Source organism: Oryctolagus cuniculus, chromosome 12 (assembly GCF_051225735.1).
Source record: "Oryctolagus cuniculus isolate XC-2025 breed Fujian yellow rabbit chromosome 12, ASM5122573v1, whole genome shotgun sequence".
NCBI classification, from domain to species: domain Eukaryota; kingdom Metazoa; phylum Chordata; class Mammalia; order Lagomorpha; family Leporidae; genus Oryctolagus; species Oryctolagus cuniculus.
Genome location: NC_142878.1, coordinates 57,249,211 through 57,269,194, shown reverse-complemented (window position 1 = coordinate 57,269,194; position 19,984 = coordinate 57,249,211). Strand labels below are relative to the sequence as shown.

The 19,984-nt window shown below is 39.9% G+C and overlaps 1 protein-coding gene across 7 annotated transcripts in view; it reads right to left on the bottom strand.

Annotated features, from left to right (window-relative positions):
• FMN1 (formin 1) overlaps positions 1-19,984 on the bottom strand; it is a 481,759-nt gene that overhangs the window by 177,495 nt on the left and 284,280 nt on the right. For all 7 annotated transcript variants that reach the window (XM_089309385.1, XM_051822097.3, XM_070053344.2 and 4 more), the window contains one exon: positions 18,495-18,582. In XM_089309385.1, the coding sequence (XP_089165511.1) occupies positions 18,495-18,582 (88 nt within the window). The remainder of the gene's footprint in view (positions 1-18,494; positions 18,583-19,984) is intronic.

Genomic DNA, 19,984 nt, shown 5'->3' with positions numbered 1-19,984 from the left:
AGCAATGATTGCATCAATGGCAAATTAAGATAATGGAAACCTCCCATGAGCCAGTTTTCAGGTAAATTCTAATTCCTATTGCTTATTAGATCTCTACTTGCTGTGCTGTATTTAAATAAATTATTTAGCTGTTAACTAATGTGGTTGTGATTTCACCTAGAGAGGTTCTTTCTCAGATATCCTATGATAAAAAAATGAGATTTTAAAGCCTTCATAGATTTGGCTATCAAAGTGTTTAAAATAGGCAGAGGCCCACATCTTTAAATAATTATTCAAAATTAATAAGGTTTGTTCCTTCAACTCTACCTTCCTTCCCTGACTTTACATTGTGAAATTAACCAGCACGCTAGTAAATTTTCTCCATGGCAGGCTAGTTAATTTTATTAAACCAACCAGTGATGCTTAGGACGCCTTAAAATTATGCTCGTCAACCATTTTTCTCTTCACTTGCATTCTGCCATGGTTTTGGGAGAAGGCTGGGATCAAGAAAAAAAGGCAGGTTGCTTTGGAACTGTTTTGCTCTGTGGTTTAGAGTTATAAGAACATTTTCATAGAATTTTCACAAAGTTAATGAACTGAGCTAAGATCACGTACCTCCACAAAACACCGAGAAATGTACTTAAATTTCCTCCCCAGGCCACCCTCTCTAACTTAGGAGTTACTCAGCAAACTATTCTTAGGTACTGAGGAAAGAAGAGGCCAATATGCTAGTGAGAAAGTCAGTAGTCTCAGATTCCACCAAGACAAAGGAAAATTACACTTCCCAAAAGGCCAATCTGAAACCACAAGAGAAAAATGTACTTTGAGGAAAGAATGGAAGAATCTGCATGCCCCTAGGACTGTTATTTTATGTATGGAGAGAATATGAATTCATAACTTATCAGATAGGCTATGCATTTTTTAAATGTCTGGTGCCCCAAAAAGCAACAAAACAGTCAGAAACAATGTCAGTTTGGCATAAATTCAAATACACTCCTACCAAAATCAGTCACCATGAATGCATTAAAAAAAGGTAAAATTCTAAAAATTATTTATCTGAAAATTTTGTTACTTTTAAATTAATCACTTCTCATAGGTACTATGTATGAACCACAAGCTTAGATGCAATCTAGTTATCTTAAGTAATGAGAAAATGAATGATCTGTGAGTTTCTATTTTTTAGTAAGTAAATATTTGGTTATGGAAAGTTAATAAGCCTGGGACCAACACATTACATTGTCAGCCAAAATTCCCCCCTGGTGTTGTCAGTAGCAGGAAGCAAGCCCCTAGAGAGAATGTGAGTGGCAAACAGCATGGATTTTGGAGACATTTATTCATTGTTTCTTTCATCTAGAGCTTGGATAAATATATGTTGAATGTGCAGTAAGTTCCAGAAATTGTTCTAAACTGTTGGAAATTTGTACATTAGAAGTGTATGCAACATCCAAAGTACTTGATCTCATTAAATTTACAGCCGAGATTAGGGGACAGAGGCTCAACAATACATAATTTCAGATAACAGTGTACTTTAGAGAAGACAAAAGAGAGAAATGTGTAGCATGGGATCAAGGAGGCCTCCTTGAGAAGTGATAATTAAGACCTGAAGAGGTCAGTTTTGTGAATCTGGAAAAAGAACACTATAGAGAAGTGGAACTGGAAAAGCTATTTTCATTTCTTTTCTTTTATAAAAATTTATTTACTTATTTGAAAGGCAGAGAGGGAAGGAGACACAGTGAGAGAGAGATCTTCCATCTGCAGATTTACTCCCCAGTTGGCTGCAACAGCCAAGGTCGGGGCCAGGCCAAAGCCAGTAGCTTCATCTGGATCTCCCATGTGGGTCCAGGGGTCCAGGTACTTAGGTCATCTTCTGCTGCTTCCCGGGTGCATTAGCAGAGAGCTGGATAGGAAGTGGAGCACCGGGATATGAACCGGCGCCTATATGGAAATGCCTGTGTTGCAGGCAGTGGCTTAATCCGCTATGCCAAAGCGCCAGCCCCACGTTTCTTCTTTGTGCTGAAGGAACATATTCAAGGCAAAGAAAAAGATCCCGATGACTACTAAGGATGGAAAAACACTTGCTATATGAGGCTGACATCTTAAATTGTCTGTGCCTCAGCATATCTGTAAACCAGATCTAACACCACTTAATGAAAATACTAAGTGAGGTAATGTGTGTGTTTGGCGTGGTACACAGAGAAAGAAATGAACTCAAGATGGTGCCTATGAGCTATGAGTGTTAGGATTCCAAGTAAACACATTGTGAAGCTGTTTTAATGCTTATTAATGTCTTATCTCCCCTAACACCTGGGAGGAATTAGGGTAAGAAAATTCAACTACTTAGTAATTTGTGCCATAAATGCAATGCTAAAGAATTCTTGGGTGTTTGATAGTAATTTCTACACAGTTCTTACAGCCATTTAAAACACCACTTGCAGCCCAACTCCATTATTATTAATAGGAAAGATACATGCACAAATATCTCAAATTACAAAAAAATGTATCAAACATCCTGAGGGAAATACAATATACCTATGGGTCCATCGAGGTTAACCTAATTTCTACCTCGAATTTTAGTACTTCCCAATCCATTCTACTACAATCAAAGTAATTTTTTGGGGCCAGCACCATGGCTCACTTGGTTAATCCTCCACCTGTGGCGCCGGCATCCCATATGGGCACCGGGTTCTAGTCCCAGTTGCTCCTCTTCCAGTCCAGCTCTCTGCTCTGGCCCAGGAAGGCAGTGGAGGATGGCTCAAGTCTTTGGGCCCCTGCACCCGCATGGGAGACCAGGAGGAAGCACCTGGCTCCTGGCTTTGGATTAGCGTAGCTCCGGCTGTAGTGGCCATTTCGGGGTAGAACCAATGGAAGGAAGACCTTTCTGTCTCTCCCTCTCACTGTCTAACTCTGTCAAATAAACAAAAAAAGTAATTTTTTTAAAAGTCTATTTCTTAAAAAAAGATTTATTTATTTATTTATTTATTTATTTATTTATTTATTTGAAAAGCAGAGCTAAAGAGAGAGATGGGGTGAAGCAGAGAGATTTTCCAAATTCCAACTGGCTACAATGGCCAGGACTGGACCAGGATGAAGCCACAAGCTTCTTCCAGGTCTCCGATGTGGGTGCAAGGACCCAAACACGAGGGCCTTCTTCCACTGCTTTTCTCAGGAACATTAGCAGGGAGCTAGATATGAAGTGGAACAGCTGGGACTTGAACCAGTGCCCATATGGGATGTTGACATCTTTACCCACAAAGCCATAATGCTAGCCCCTACAGCCCTGAACAGTTTTTTTTTTTCTTTTTTCCTTCTTACTATTTGTTGAACTCTTTCCTTGGTATATGGTTAATCTTACGAGTATAAAGTAAAGTGAAAGTAGATCATTTTAAAAATTAAGAAAGGTAATAAGAGAGGAAGAAGGAGGAAAGGTAGGAACATGGGTGGGAGGGAGGGTAGAGTGGGAAGTATCACTATGCTCCTAAATCTGTATATATGAAATAAATGAAATTTGTATTCCTTAAATAAAATTTAAAAAATTTTAAATTAAAAAACTACATAATCTTAAAAAATCTTAATTTGTGGGGCTGGTGCTGTGGTGTAACAAGTTAAGCTGCCACCTGCAATGCCAGCATTCCACGTGGGCATGGGTTTGAGTCCCAGCTGCTCCACTTCTGATTCAGCTCTCTGCTAATTTACCAGGGAAAGCAGTGGTGGAAGATAGTCCAAGCGCTTGGGGCCCTGCCACCCACATGGGAGACTTGTGAGAAGCTCCTGGCTTCAGCTTGGTCCAGTCCTGGGGGTTGTGACCATTTGGGGAGTGAACCACAGGATGGTTCTCTCTCTCTCTCTCTCTCTCTCTCTCTCTAACACTGCTTTTCAAACAAATAAGTCTTTTTTTAAAAAATCTTACTTCATGGATTAGCATTTGTTGTAGTCATTAGGGTGCTGCTTGGGACATTCACATCCCTGCTGGAGTGCCTGGATTTGAGTCCAGCTTCTGGCTAATGTGTATCCTGGGAAGCAACAGGTGATGAATCAAGCAGTTGCATCCCTGCCACCGACGTGGGACACCTGGACTGAGACCCGGCTTATAGTTTCAGCCTGGCTCAGCCCCAGCCACGGCAGACATTTGGGGAGTTAATCAACAGATGGGAGACCTCTGTCTTTCTGCCTTTAAAAAAATAAATATTTTTATCTTGCTGCTTAAAATACTTGAGTACCTCTCCATTAAACATTAGATGAAGTCCTAACTCCTTCGCCCCATTTTAAAACTCATTCCTTGCCTGGCTCCAAACTACACTTCCAAGCTCGTATCCTACCACTTCCTCCATGTACCTGGGGCTGCAGCAGTATTGCACAACTCCCCATTCCTGAACATGCCAAGGCTTCCTCCCTTTCAACACCTCATCTTCCAAGGCCCAGAGGTCAAAGGTTTCCTACCTTCGAAGGACAACCCTGACCTTCAGATCGCTAAGTCCTTGATCTTTCCCATTTCCAAGGCACCTCATTCATGTTTTATGTAAGGGAGGATAATATATTTTAAGAATCTGTGCTATGGTGTGTTGCCTAACAGTTTCCCTCTGCTACTGGGCAGTAAGGTGTCTGTAGTCAAGGATCATTTCTTAGGCATCTTGGCAACTCTACTTCCCAGAATAGAACCTGGGTATAACAGGTATAAAATAAGTATTTGTCGATGTGGTATACACCACAGGACTCCTGCAGAGTGAGTCCTTCTGCTGGAATGTGAGGAGAGGTTTCTCAAAAAACAGAACGAACGTTTATACTTGAAAAGAGGATGGAATTCTGCACGTGACAATATTATAAGGGGGTGTATTTTATTTTTTTCTATTTAAATTTTGTAAATTGGCACATTAGTACACATTTATTGATCACTCTGAGTTGCTTCAATACATATGCATGCTGTATAATGTCTAAGTAGGGGTAAGCATGCGTATCATTTGTCATATCTTTATGGTGAGGACATTCAAAATTTTCCCAATATTCTTTGAAATAACTCATATAACACATCATCATCGACAGTGACTCTACTGTGTGGCAGAGCACCAGCACTGGTTCCTCCTAACTGTAATTTAGTATCCATTGACCAACCTTTCCCTATGCCTCCCTGTCCACTACTCTCCCAGTCTCTGGTAACCACTGTTCTATTCCCCGCTTCCATGAGACCAAGCTTTTTATATTTCAGTAATAAAATCAGGTATTTTTTTCCTCTGTGTCTGGCTTATTTCACTTAAAATTATTTTCTACAGTTCCATGTTGTTGTAAGTGACAGGATTTCACTCTTTCTATGATTGGTTTCCTTTGTACTTATGTGTCACATTTTCTTCATTCATTCATCAGTTGATAGACACTTAGGTGGTTTTCCTTTCCTGGGCACTGTGACTGGTGCTGCTATAAACAGGAAAGTAAAGATATCTCCCTGACACACTGGTTTCATTTCCTTTGGATATATACCTGGTAGTGGGATGGGATTGCTGGGTGATATGGTAGCTAGTCTCACTGTCCCTCTTCCAATCCAGCTCTATGCTGTGGCTGGGAGTGCAGTGGAGGATGGCCCAAGTGCTTGGGCCCTGCACCCGTGTGGGAGACCAGGAAGAAGCACCTGGCTCCTGGCTTCGGATTGGCGCAGCCCTGGCCATTGTGGCCACCTAGGGAGTGAACCAACAGAAGGAAGACCTTTCTCTCTGTCTCTCCCTCTCACTGTCTGTAACTCTGCCTCTCAAATAAATAAAATATTTAAAATAAATCAATAAGGACAGTATCTTTCTCATATTTCTAACCTTCAAGTAAATTTAAATAGTAATTTCACCTTGGTAAAAAGAGATTAACAATAAAAGTTCAACTGATATATATTGCTTCAGCCAGACCCCTGAAATGCCCATTTACTAATTATCATAAAATAAGCCAAACTCACTTGATGCAATGCCAATTAATGAATTTATAATTAAGTATCAATGAGAAAGCTATGAGATATTCCAGCTGCAACAAGCAGCTGCAGACAGGCTCATGGGACGTTCAGGCAATGCCAGGCAATTCAATTATGGCTTCGGGAAGGAATTAAGGGATGAGGTAGATAGACTAGACCTGGTGGAATTCTGAAAGTCATAACAAAGAGCATGCAACACATTTGATGTGCACTGAGCAGTTATCACTAGGGAGGTAAACTGAACAGAGTCATATTACACAGGACAGGTCAAAACTCAGAAAGACCAGTTTAGAAACTCCTGTAGTGGGGCAAGAAGTAGCAAAAGCCTGAATAGTGTAGACAGGAAAGACAGGGCAGAGGAGAAACTAGAAAGCACTGTGTGGTGGTATCACTAACCCGCTCTGGGGCTGAGCAGATTGCAGTATCTATCAGAGCACTCTAACATTTTGTCTGGTAGTTAAGCTGCCCCCGTCCCACATCAGAATACCTGGACTTGTTCCTAGTTCCAGATCCTGATTCCAGCTTACTGTTAATGATGATCCTGGGAAGCAGTGTTGATGGCTCAGATACTTGGATTCCTGCCACCAAGGTGGGAGACTTGGATTGAGTTCCTGGCTCTCAATTTCAGTCCCCTGGCAGTTCTGACACCCATTTGGGGAGTGAATCAGTGGATGAGAGCTCTCTCTCTCAAATAATAAATTTTTAAAAGTCCAAAAACAATCACTCTTTTCTTAAGACTAGATTTAGGGGAAGCGCTTTCTGTCACTCTTGTAGAAATAGGCGAGTGTAAGGGCTGGAAATGCCTGTGGATCTGTCCCCTACAGCCTGGAGCAGAAGAAAGGGACTGATAAAGGAAGAAATAGATAAAGGGACTCATTTAGGGCCAATGCCAAGTATCCCACTGTTTCTCTTCTTTTATAAAAGGATCATAAAAATAAAATTTTAAAAAGTAGAATAAAACTCAAGAGGTATAAGAAGCAGTATCAAGGGCTCATCTAGTACAGCCCAGGAACCTAAGGAAATTAAATTATTTCTACCCTACCGATGGTCAAGGACAGTTAGTTTATTGATTGAAGGTCTGAAAAAGATAAAGGTTTGAGTTCAGGGGCTCCTGGGAGAGTTGTCTTACATGCACAAAATTCCATCTCCTAGTCACCAAATATAGTTTAAGCTCCTGGAGAGCCAGATTCTATACTTGATAATTATATTCCCCAAATCCTGGACAATGTGTTAGAGAATAAACAAAAGTTCTCTAATGAAGTCGTGCTTGAAAGCATTTACTATTAAACCTATAAGCCATTACATGAACTCATAATTAGTTAACTGATGATCACAATGTGAAAAGAAGTCAGCCTTTAAGTGTTTTTTGGAATTACCTAAGATCAGATATCTTGCTCTATTTTCGACTTTAAAAATACATACCCTGTCTCTTTATATGCTTCTTTCCCTCACATACCCACACACATACACCTTTCATCTTGTAAGATGAACAAACAAAACCAGTCTCCACAATTCTACAGCAAGCCTCAAAGCCCCAGTACAGTAATTCCAAGTAATCCTAGCTTTTGTTCCTGTCTGTACAAGGCTCATTATACCAACACTCCTGCAGATGGTGTTAGAAAGGTGAAGTGTCAAATCCACAAAGGGGAGACCCCAGCAACTCATTGCTACTGCAATATCAATCATTGCTGGTGGTTTTTACTTTTATCTCCCTTCCTCCTTAGTTGTCCCCACTCCCACTGTCAGTTCAGTTAGAATATTTCACCTACACCTCACAATATGTCGAAAGGAAGTAGACACACGCTGTGAAAAGCTGGTAATTTTATTGGGTTCCTTTACCTTTAAAAATCTGTTACTTGGTCAAGTCTGGCTTCTGAGTTTCTTTTTTGCAGGGAAATTGAGGCAAACATTTTTATGTGGTCCTCTGGTGCCTGCTCTGTACTACAAGAATTATATACACAAGGGTCATTAGAGTAGTGCTTCGCCCATTAAGATAGAATAACCGTCAGCAGGGACAAAAAGCAGATCCGTATCACAAATTCAAACTAACAGGCACACATAAAAGCTATGTGCCTGCTTTAGGCACATGCACAGGGTCAAGGTCTTACACAATGGATAAATTCCCTCTCCAGTTCAGAGACCACTTTTCCCAAAACCAGCCTAAGTAGAAACAACATGCAGGAATTCTCTCAGCCTTCTGGCCATTTTTAAACCCTATTCTCCAAGTGCACCACATCCAAATAAACAAAGAATATGCTTGCTGTTCTAAAAGCTTCTGTACAAAAAAAAAATATGAACACACTGCAAAAACCCAGAAGAATCACTAGGGAGCTTCCTTTTTGACTGAAATAGCTCCTTCGTGAAGATACTTGGGAGATTGGGGCTGAGAAGGCACACCTTTTAGGCTGAAGATTAGCCAAAGTCAATCTGGTCATCCATCATGTGGAAGATGCCACAGATACACAGGGGTGGGCTGGTTTACCAGGCTGCAGCTGATGTTGAATTTAAGAATAAATTCCTGTGTAGCCCATTTTATTTAGCTTTGCGTTTTTTAAGTACCTGACATGACTACTTTGCACAAAGTGAATGTGTAATAGCTATTTATTAATAATCTTATTTATTAATAAATTTATTTATTAAATATTAAATAATTTATTAATAAATCTTTACAGATTTATTAATATTAAAGCAAACATTAATGACTATTTGACTCTACTAATAGCAATTATTTTGTTAACAATGTTAATTTCTAAACAGCCACCCTATAACTTAACTTTTTTGCCTGAATTATTATTTTTTTTAAGATTTTATTTTATTTATTTGAAAGAGTTACAGAGAGGGGTAGAGCCAGAAAGAGAGAGAGAGAACTTTTCCATCCACTGGCTCAACTCCCCAAATGGCTGCAATGGCCAGAGCTGAGCTAACCCAAAGCCAGGAGCTTCTTCTGGGTCTCCCATGTGGGTGCAGGGGCCTAAGGACTTGAGCCATCTTCTATTGCTTTACCAGGCCATAGCAGAGAGCTGGATGGGAAGTGGAGCAGCCAGGACTTGAATTGGCACCCATATGGTATTCCGGCACTGCAGGACAGCGCTTTAACCTGCTGCACCACAGCATCGGCCCCCCAAATTATTGATAATGTATTAATACTGAATAAAAACTCAACTAGAAAGAAAAAATAATAGAATGAGGAAAGTAACATAGAAGGGCTTTTTTTTTGTTTTTTTAAAAACAAACTCTCTCATGCAACCTACCTCACAAAACTCTGAAAAATCTACCTACTGGACCCCTGGGCGCTACCAAGGAAAAGGAAAGGGTACCCTGGGGTCCATGGAAGGAGTCCACGGCAGAATCTGAGTGCTGAAGAAGAGGAGAGCAGGAACACCCCAGAGTGTCACCTCCCAACAATGACGTCATCACTGAGGGAAGCTAAGTCCATAACGAAACTGCGAGAGTGGAGAATAAGGGGCAGGCAGAGAGGAGCCTGGGAGAAGCATTCAGAGAGCAGGACAGGAAACTCTGCAGAACTCTGTTAACCAAATCTCTCCACAGTGGTCACAATTCTCCTAGAACCTTATCTGGATCTCAACATGCCTTGGGTTTTCCCAATGGGCCCTCATGTCCTAGCCCCAGGCATGCCTTAGCATCACAGAGATGCAAAAACCCTCACTCAATGGCAAATATCCAAATGACATGCTTAAGGACACCAATGGAGAAAAACAACTTAAAGGAGTCTCTGTCCACTACACCAGAAGGGGGGGGGGCAGCAGACAGATTTTACCGGAGATTAATAATTAATAGCTAGTATTTATTGGGAGCTTCTTCTGTGCCAAGCATTGTTTTAAGTGTTCTGACATTTAATCCTGTGATGTGAGTGCTGCTGCTGTCCTGTAAGGCACAGCTTGATCTCCTAAGCTCAATTCTATAATCATCAACTATCCTTTAAGGCAGTGGGTATTTACTGGACCCAGATTGCACTTCTTGCATCTTTTAGAAGCATAAGGTTAAAAGCAATCATGCCATTTAAAATCATTACCACCTTAACAACCCACAGAGTCCATAAAGAAATCTTAGTCTCCAACTGGCATCACATGCTTTTTGTATTAATCAGAAATCTCTGAGTAGGAACCACATATGACCCAAATTATGGAAGTTTCATTTATATATTGTTCACAGACACTGTTCCAACATTACTTAATTATTGCTAATACTTTGTTCAACACTAATATGCTACTTCAATATATGTAGAAAAGATTAAGTGTCAATCTTATTCAAAACAATCAGTATTACAGCTGAGTCACAACAGAATTTCCAAAAAAAGGAAATGTGGAATTTGAAAATCCCTTATCCTGAACAAAAAAGAAAGATAAAGGGAAGATTTAAGATACCTATATTAGCAAATTTTAATTTTCTTGAAAAGATATTGTAACTGTATATTACATGCCGAAAAGGAAAATAATGCACACAAAAAGCAGAGGAATAAACGAATGTCGCTTCCAAACACATGAAGAACAAGAAATATAATTTATAATCTCACATTCTTAAATGCCTGCTAATGTGTCATGTTCATTAGCATAAACCTTAATTTAGGCTCTGATGGAGTAAGAGACAAGTGCAAAAGACATGATCAACAGGAGCTAGCTGGGAGGTAGAAGAAATGACAGTCACATAAGGGATACTTATCTATTCTAAAACCTCTAAACTACTCCATTTTATAAAGCAAAAATTCCAATTCTTGCAACAGTCTAAGCATTGGCTGCATCAGAGGATGCCCAAGATGCTATATTATAGGTACAATTAAAATCATCCATGGTTCAAATCTCAAAGAAAGGCATAGGGCATAGAATTTACAACCCCCCCAGCCCCCCATATTCCCTCTGTTCTCCAGAAGGCAATGGAATGAGAAACAGTTTGGGTTAATCTGCTTCTGTTCTTCCATTAGTTCTGGTTCTTTTAAGCCAAAATTACATTCCAAGCAGATTGGATGGTCTCAGCCAGTTGCCTGAAGGTAAAGTACAAAGAAATGCCACCCTCTGCTTCCTGGACTCAGGAACTGAAGGAATGTATAGAGGCTTAGAAAGGGGTGGGTGGGAGCCCTGCTGCTCAGGTGTTTTAGACCCAGTGGGAGGAAGGAAAACATGGAAAAGGAGAGGGTAGTAGAGCTACTATTATATTTATTTAATCTAAAAACTATGAAAAATGAGCTCTACCGAACATTTTAAAAGTCAATTGACACTGGCCCCTTCATTCAGTTGGTATGTCAGCAGCCCACAATCGCATGTAATTTCCTAAGTGACATCCTCACTTCCTTTGCTTTAACATATTGCGATTTGTTGGGGGGGGGGGGGAGGCAAATAAATGAAGTTTTCTGATTGTAAGAAGTTTTCTGATTCCAAGATCTGCTTTCAACTAAACTTCACAAAGTAAACAAGTTGGCTTCAAAAGGTTCCTGCAGAGTAACCCCAGATTGAAGATAATCCATCAACAATAAGAAAACAGCACAGCAGACACTTTGCTAGAATAAGCTCCCCATCAGTCATGGGATGAGGTAAAACAAGGACAGTTGAATCTGACTTGCCAAAAAGTTGAGCCCCATAAATATAATAGATCAGGAAGGTTACTTGAAATATGGAGTTAAATTCACTATTATTAATAATAAGCTTCACTCTAATTGCATAATGAGCCTTGAGAACTAATAAGAACCCAGAACTTTAAAAAATATTATTAATCTCATTTCTGACCCAGAGTTTTACATGTTTTGCAATGTGTATGTTAGTTCTTTCATACATTTATATAACACACACATTTTAAAGAACATACCTGGAGAAGCATGCTGTCAAGCTTCAAATACACATGCTTTGTTTGAAAAGAGTTAGAGAGACAGATGAAGAGATAAACAGAGAGAGATGTTCCATTCACTGGTTCTCTCCCCAAATGGCCACATGGTTAAGGACTGGGCCAGGCTAAAGCCAGGAGCCTAGAACTCTAACTGGGTCTCCTATGTGTATAGCAGAGGCCCAAGCACTTGGGCCATCTTCTCTTGCTTTCCCAGATGCATTAGCAGGGAGCTGGATTAGAAGTACAGCAGCCAGCACTTAAACCAGTGCCCACATGGAATGCAGGCATAGCAGGCAGCAACTTAAGCAACCATACCACAATGCCAGACCCACAATGAAAATGTTTTGGACACAAACTGCCTTTTAGGTAGAGGCTCTCTAGGATAGAGTGATTGCTTCTCAGGAAAAGTCCTAGATAACCCATGGTGAATTTCAAATGCCTGGCCAAATTCATTATGTTTTAGATTACTTGCACAAACTCTGACAGAGATTTCTGGAAAGTGTTAAGGCCAAAGCTAGTAGGTCCAGTGGGCGTCCTCAGACCTGGACTTAAAGACTCTTAACATGTAAGTTACTGGCACCCTTCTCTCAGATTTGAATGGAGATTCCAAAACACAAAGGCAGTCCGTGATAGAGCTGACCTTTCCAACCAAGATTCTGAACTACTAGTTACTAAAATGAAAAATGTTCTATTTTGATGTTAGATTAAATATTATAAATATGAATCCCAAGTGTACGGGAAATTCCAAATGAATGCCAGGAGGTTTCTGGCACCTAGTCTGTTGCAATGCATATGGAGGTTTATATCAAGAAGAGTCAACAACAATTTTCCATCACCCCTGGGACAAGAATAAGAGGAAATCACTAACGTGGAATGAAAACACTAATTTGCAATCATGTAGGGAGTCTCTGTGTCCAAGGATGCCAAATGCTTTTAAATACAAGTCATCCCATCTAGCAGATGGGAAACCAGAAGCAAGTAAATCATTGATTCACTTCTGGGCCAAATACAAGCTCCAGCATGAGGGCCAGCCTCCTGAAACCATTCTGTCCCCAACCAAGGTCTTTCTTTCAGTGTCCCTGTGTTTTTTAAAGATTTATTTATTTTATTTGAAAGGCAGAGTGACAGAGAGAAAAGGAGAGATATATTCCATCCGCTGGTTTACTCCCCAAATGGCTGCAACAGCCAGGTCTAGGCCAGGCTGAAGCCAGTAGTCAGCAGCTTCATCTGAGTCTCCCACATCAGTGGTAGAGATCCAACCACCTGGGGCATCATCTTCTGCCTTCTCAGGTATATCATCATAGGGCTGGATCAGAAGCAGAATAGCTGGGACTTGAACTACCACCCCAATAAAGGAAGCCAGCAACTCAAGCATCAGGTTAACCCACTATGCCACAATGCCAGACCCTGTTTTAGTGTTGTAAACTTCAGGCAGTATATAGACTTGGCTTTCTCCTACAAGATGTCAAAAATCATCTTGGGTAGGGAGAAAGAGATAAAGATCACTGTTTGATATACGTTGTATCTCTAACATAACCCTCTCTAGGTACCACAGGCTAGAATTTTCAGATGCTGACTGAACACTTCAGCTTAAAAATTTCCAGCCATCTTGCACTCAGATTCTTTAAAACAGACTTCATATTTGTGCTTCAGCCCCTGATTTTACTCCCATATTTCCAGCTTCTGGTTTTTGGCACATTATACACATTCTTGATAAATCCAGAAAGCCAAGGTACAGCCAAGATATCCTTTCCATTGCTCCCTGCATCTGACATTTCTAAATGTAGCAATTTTCTCTCCAAATATCCCTTGTTCATGGTCTTCTCCTCTGCCTTAATATAGATACCACCTTGATTCTGACCTTCATCATTGATCCTATGAACAATCACGACTCCTTGCTAACAGATTTATCCACCTTCAGTACTATTTTTATTTATCTGTTCAATAGGCACTTGATGACCATTTGCCTGTGTGCCAGACACAAGTGCAAGGTGCTCAAAGATACACCAGTGAGCAATCATTCTCTTGGAGCCTGTGTCCTGGTGGTGGGTGTAAATGAAAACATAAACAAGTGAGTAAGTAAAATGTAAGTGCTGTGAAGAAAACAAGAGAATGAGGTGAAGATGACTTTTCTTAGGGAGGAGGATCTTAGATCTCAGGTAACATTGAAGTTGAAACCTAAAATGAAGCACAGGAGCTAGCTAAACAGAGAATGGACAGAGAAGTATGTCAAAGAGAGGGCAGGGGTTGGGAAGTTCATTTAAAAAGTACTGTCAGTTCAAAGACATAGAGGAAGGAAAGGACTTGGCCTTTTTAGGGAATAAAGAAAGAGCTCTGTGGCTAGCTAGAGTGCTATGAGGGGAAGCGAGGGGCGTAAAATGAAGGAAGAGATACACACGCTGACCAGAGCATGCAAGGCCCTAGAGGTCAGTCTTCCATGTGACAGTGACAGATCCTGCTGCCCTCAGACTGGTATCACAACCATGCTTCTCACTATACTGATGTGGTTTTTGTGATGATATGCAGGGGCCCTTCTCGTCTGTACACTGCTCGGGTTTCCAAGCCCCATATCCTGAAGCAACTCAGGTTCACATGCACTCCACACTCTCCAGTTGTGGCTCCTCTTCAAAGATAGCATTTCATGCTTTTCCTCACATGGAAAAGCTCTACCTCTGTGGGATGAGTTCCATCCCGTCCTGTAAGAGCCATCTTAAGCTTTACAGGAACAGTTAAGACATTGCTCTCCGATGTTTTATAGCCACCTCTACATTCTTTTTGGGCTGTCTGTACATCTGTCCCGCCATCTTGCAGCCCTTGAAAATGTTAGAGTCCGATCTAAAGTATTACAGTCATGCTGTGTGATACAGAGATGACACTTAATACAAGAAGGCGTGGAGAAGGAAAGAAGGCAGGCAGGCGATTGATTCTGTCCAAATGCACTGGAATGTTAATTTTGACATTCCGATTCTCAACGTTACTTTAAAAATTAAATTCAACAAACATTTGAATACATGACTTTAACATGTGACATATTAGCCCAACTAGTTGTAAAAACTGCTTACTTATCAGAGAAACTCCTAGCAAAGCAAGGCTACACAATGCAGAGGTATGAACAGTGGCTCTGCTATCTGTTAAGACTTTGACACATACAAGGCCCACATTCCACCAGCTGAATGTACCTCATAGACAGTACCTAGTGGACCAAAGAAAAGTGCTCATCTTACAAATCAAGAAAATAAGGCTGCTTTTTAAGAGTCAGGTCAGTAAAAGACAGGTTATCTATCTATAGGAGGTAATTGTGTACTGAAATACTCAAAACTGTTAGCAAGATGACAAACTGTAATCTCAGCAAGACAAGACTGAAAAGTCATTGTTATTTAGAAAGTGAAAGAACAGGCCGGCGCCGTGGCTCACTAGGCTAATCCTCCGCCTTGCGGCGCCGGCACACCGGGTTCTAGTCACGGTTGGGGCGCCAGATTCTGTCCCGGTTGCCCCTCTTCCAGGCCAGCCCTCTGCTGTGGCCAGGGAGTGCAGTGAAGGATGGCCCAGGTGCTTGGGCCCTGCACCCCATGGGAGACCAGGAGAAGCACCTGGCTCCTGCCATCGGATCAGCGCGGTGCGCCGGCTGCAGAGCGCTGACCGCGGCGGCCATTGGAGGGTGAAACCAGCGGCAAAGGAAGCCCTTTCTCTCTGTCTCTCTCTCTCACTGTCCACTCTGCCTGTAAAAAAAAAAAAGAAGAAAGTGAAAGAACAGAAGCTCTCCAGGAGCCCCTGTACTTACTTATGTTCCTACCATCTGAATAGCACATTTTCCAGGAATTAAGTGTGTTGTTTATATGTTTGTAAACTACTGTGCTTGTATTCATGCCTTCATCAACCCCTTCTCACCCTACTCTTTGTTCCTTGATTCAAAAAAATACTGGTGCTTCCTATACATGTGCTGTAATAGAGTAATGGAAATGACATTTTAAGGAAGAAAATAGCATAAAGATATCCACAACATAAACTAGAGATGGATGATCCAGAGAAAGCAATGAACAGATATGATAAATATTTTAGTCAAAAGAAAGAAATATTCTCCTCTCTGGTTTAATACGTTAGCTTCTTGTGAGTTTAGAAAGTGCGAGTTGATGCCTCTGGTTTTGTCTGCTGACAAAGATGGGTATATGACCAGACAACTGAAGAACAGCCTGTGAACTGTGGTCATTTCTCCAGGGCTGATAGCTAGGAGACCTGCGTGGCTGTCAGTTGGTTGTCCCACTCAGATCTCTCTGCAGCCCCTCACATTAACATAGACATTTTAGGTAACATGATCATAGGGGGCCCTTTCAACAGGATGACAACACAAGGCCAAGTGCGTTCCATTCATGCCCAGACATGGATTAAAAGGGAAATATAACTGATGGAGTCTGGGCTCCTAATGACCTTCAGATACCAGTGCCAGTCAATGATTCTAAAGGAAAATTAACCTCCGGTCATATTGCCATATTCAACTGGAATATATTACTAAATGAAGAAATGGAAAGGAAATGAATTTTCAGACTTTAGGAGCCAACTCTCTTGTGGATAACCAAGGTATGTGAGGCAGGAGAAAGAACTAAAATGTTATCCACAAGGCCTGGAACTCTGTGATCAGGACTTCTGATGTGGACATGAAATTTCACTTCTGCTCCCTATAATCATGTTTTTGTCTACAGAAGAATATTGGAAAGATTTGGATAAATCAATATTTACTCAACTCACCATAAACAATCCAATAAGGAAAGAATGCTATGGGAAGAGGTTTATGGCCCTCAGTTAGTAGCTGAGATTTCACCTGGTTGCCATGACTCTCATCCATGTGGCAATCAGACATCCTGCAGCAGGTTATACCTAAACCAAACTGAATGGAGTCTAAAGTGATGTTGAGGCTGTGAAAACTCATGTCCACACTGTGATACACCATGATGAGAAACCAGGCACATATGAGTTTCACCAGGCTCCTGAAGAGTGTTGCTTAGGACATAACTCATTCATACTATACTCAAAGAGCCCCTTTCTAATTTCTACGACTGTCCCCCAGAAGTTCCTTACCAAAAGGCCATAACTTTCTCTGCAGAGACTTTTTTTTTTTCATTTTTTTTCCTTTGTGCTAGCATCACATCTCTTGTTTGAATACACCAGAAACTCAGCTACTCTAGAAGGTCTAACTTGAGATCCTTTTTGAAACACTGAAGAATCCCATTCTAACTTCAGTGGTAGGAGTTTTTAACTAACCTCTGCCCCAAACTCAAATCAACCACTGTAACATTTTCTGAGGTTTAATATTCCTACATATGCACCCAGTTCCACTACTGAATTTCAATATTAAAAAAGAATAACTTATTTAAATACTCTGTGACTACCAACTAATTTAGAATATTTTTAGTTTTTGTATGAGATTTAAATTTTTTGCAATAGAACAGAAGTTTAAGCCCCCTAACAAAGGCTCCTTTGAAAGGAAAACTAGCGTGTGAAAGGATCTTAAGTGTCTTTTAGTACAGGACCTATGGGAGTCCTCTAAGCAACAGAGGAAAATAACTCTGAGCAACAAGCATTGCAACCTAAAGGGCAGTGTGGTTTCAGATGTTCCCACTGTCAGACCCACGCTGAATTCTACTGAAACCATCTAAGAGATTATATTACCACCCAGAAAATATTATAAGTGACATGTGAAAATAAAGATTTACATTTAATTGATTACTGAGAAAGCGGAGTATTGTTCTCATGCAAGACACAGATTTCAAAAGGGGATGACGGCTTTTGTCTACTTTTCTGGAAACTAAGAAAAACACATAAAAGTTTCTTCACTTTAAATGCCTTCTATTTATAATTGAGCCAGAGATAACCATGTAGATATGAAGTCAGTTAAAAGTCAAAAAGGAAGGGACTGAGACACCATATGGCATAATCAAATAGCTGATGAAGGAAAGAGTTTCTATATGAAACATTCCAGCTAATGAAAACAAAATGTTGGAATCAGTATATCATTATTTTGCAAACTTTTAATGAAATAGTGAATCTAAGAACATCAGTATTTGTTGATAGAATACACATAAGTATTTGTTGATAGAATACATATAGCATCTAAAAAGTTTCTTTCCCTTAATCAGATTAAGTCTGTAGATCAAACTAGCAGTTTACAGGAAACATGAGACAGAGGAATATGATAAATAAAAAATATGGCAATGCAATCAGCAAAATCTACAATGTGGGAAACTCTATAGGCCAAGTGACCTGGCTTCCTTCAGCAACCAAATTACAAAGGAAAAGAAAGATGCAGGGTAGAAATCTTTAGAATAAAATAAACTCGAGAGACACATCAAACGCAATGCACAAAATGTGACTATATTCAAACTCTGAATGAATGATTGAATTAGCTAGTGTATGGGAAATCAGAACTACTTATGTGATAATATGGAAAAATGACTGTTAATGCTTCTAATGGCATGATGATGGCACTCGGAGTTATGTTTGAAAAATTATTTCAGCAGTAGTATTAATATATTTAACAGATTAGTTCAAAATGTCTGAGATTTGCTTTGCAATAATCTAGCTGGTGACAGGGGTGCTTTGGATGAAGCAAGACACTCTGTTGCCAGACATTGCGAACATGGGATCATTTTGACATTCTGATATTGTATGTGTTAGAAACTTTTCACGATAAAACATCTACACATTTTTTTTTAAGTTAGACAAAACAGTGGTGGAAAAAACTTACCGTGCTGGATATCCTTCATTTCTAAGTGCAAACTGGATATCAAGATTCCCACAGTTTGAGATCGCTTGCCATCCAATAACTTGATAATCTAGCATTAAAAACAAAAATACAAGCTCAAAAGACCACACAATCTTTTAGAACACAGACCAAAAATATTAGAAATTTTATACTGATCAATGAAGTAAATCAATGCTACAAGCACTCTATTTTAAATTATACTTATCTGGAAAATAACTTATCTGTAATTCCAGAAACTTTATAGAAGAAAGGATAATCACAACACAAAATTCCAGCAATCCAATCCACAACATGAAAAACCATAATACTTCACTCTGGTCAAATATATCCTAAGATGTTGTGGCAATACTATGGGCATTGTTAAACACAGTTTTCCATTTATCATTGTATTATCTTAAAATTGTCACTTCTTAAGTTACTTCATGGTCCCCAGCCTTTTTTGTGATCTCTAGAATGGTTTAAGGGAAAGAACATCCTGTTTCTGCGATGACCATTTATCAGCAAGTATGCTCTTGGTAAACTGACAACCTTTAGGAATCTGACTTCATCCTGAAATAGAATTGAGTATACTTACTTTCTACATTTATCTTAGAAATTAAATATTCTAATATATTCAAAGTGCCTAAAATAGTTTTTGGCATATGATGGCAGTACAAAAAGTTCACTGAGAGCTTGCATTATGTCTTTACTCCATTTTCCTGAATGTTTTTGAAGCCTCTTCATTATCTTCTTATTTAAATCAAACTCTATTTCAGAAAATTAGATTGCTATCCTACTTGTGGTGGTATTAATATAAACAATACTTTATACACAACTCTTTAATTTTTAAAAAATATTTATTTACTTATTTAGAACAGTTATAGAGAGAGAGGGAGCGACAAAGAGAGATGTTACATCTACTGGTTCACTCCCCAAAAGGCTGCAACAGCCAGGACTGGGCCAAGCCAAAGCCAGGAACTTCATCCGGGTCTCTCATGTGGGTAACAAGGGCCCAAACACTTGGTCCATCCTCTGCTGCTTTTCCTAGGCCATTAGCAGGAAGCTACATCAGAAGTGGAGCAGCTGGGACATGAACTGGCACCCAAATGGGATGCTAGCCTAGCAGGTGGCAGCTTTGCTTGCTACCTACGCCATAATGCCAGCCCCACAAGTGTTTAATTTAAATGCTTAAAACATTTTTGTAATATATGTATAACAAAATTTTTACAATCTTTTTAGAAATTTCAAATACCTCATTGCCAATTATTCAACCTTTGTGAATATTCCATAGAAAGGTCTACAAAATTTTGTATTTCTCAAAACCTAGTAAACAAAATCAGGTCCTAAAAACATACCACACAATGGCCACTGAGGGACAAAAGCTGTCTTTTCTCTCACATGGCAAGACTATAAAAACCAGTAGGAAATATACACAAAACATCATCAAATCTTACGAATGTCTAAATGTGCTTTGATGGGTAAAATACAAACTA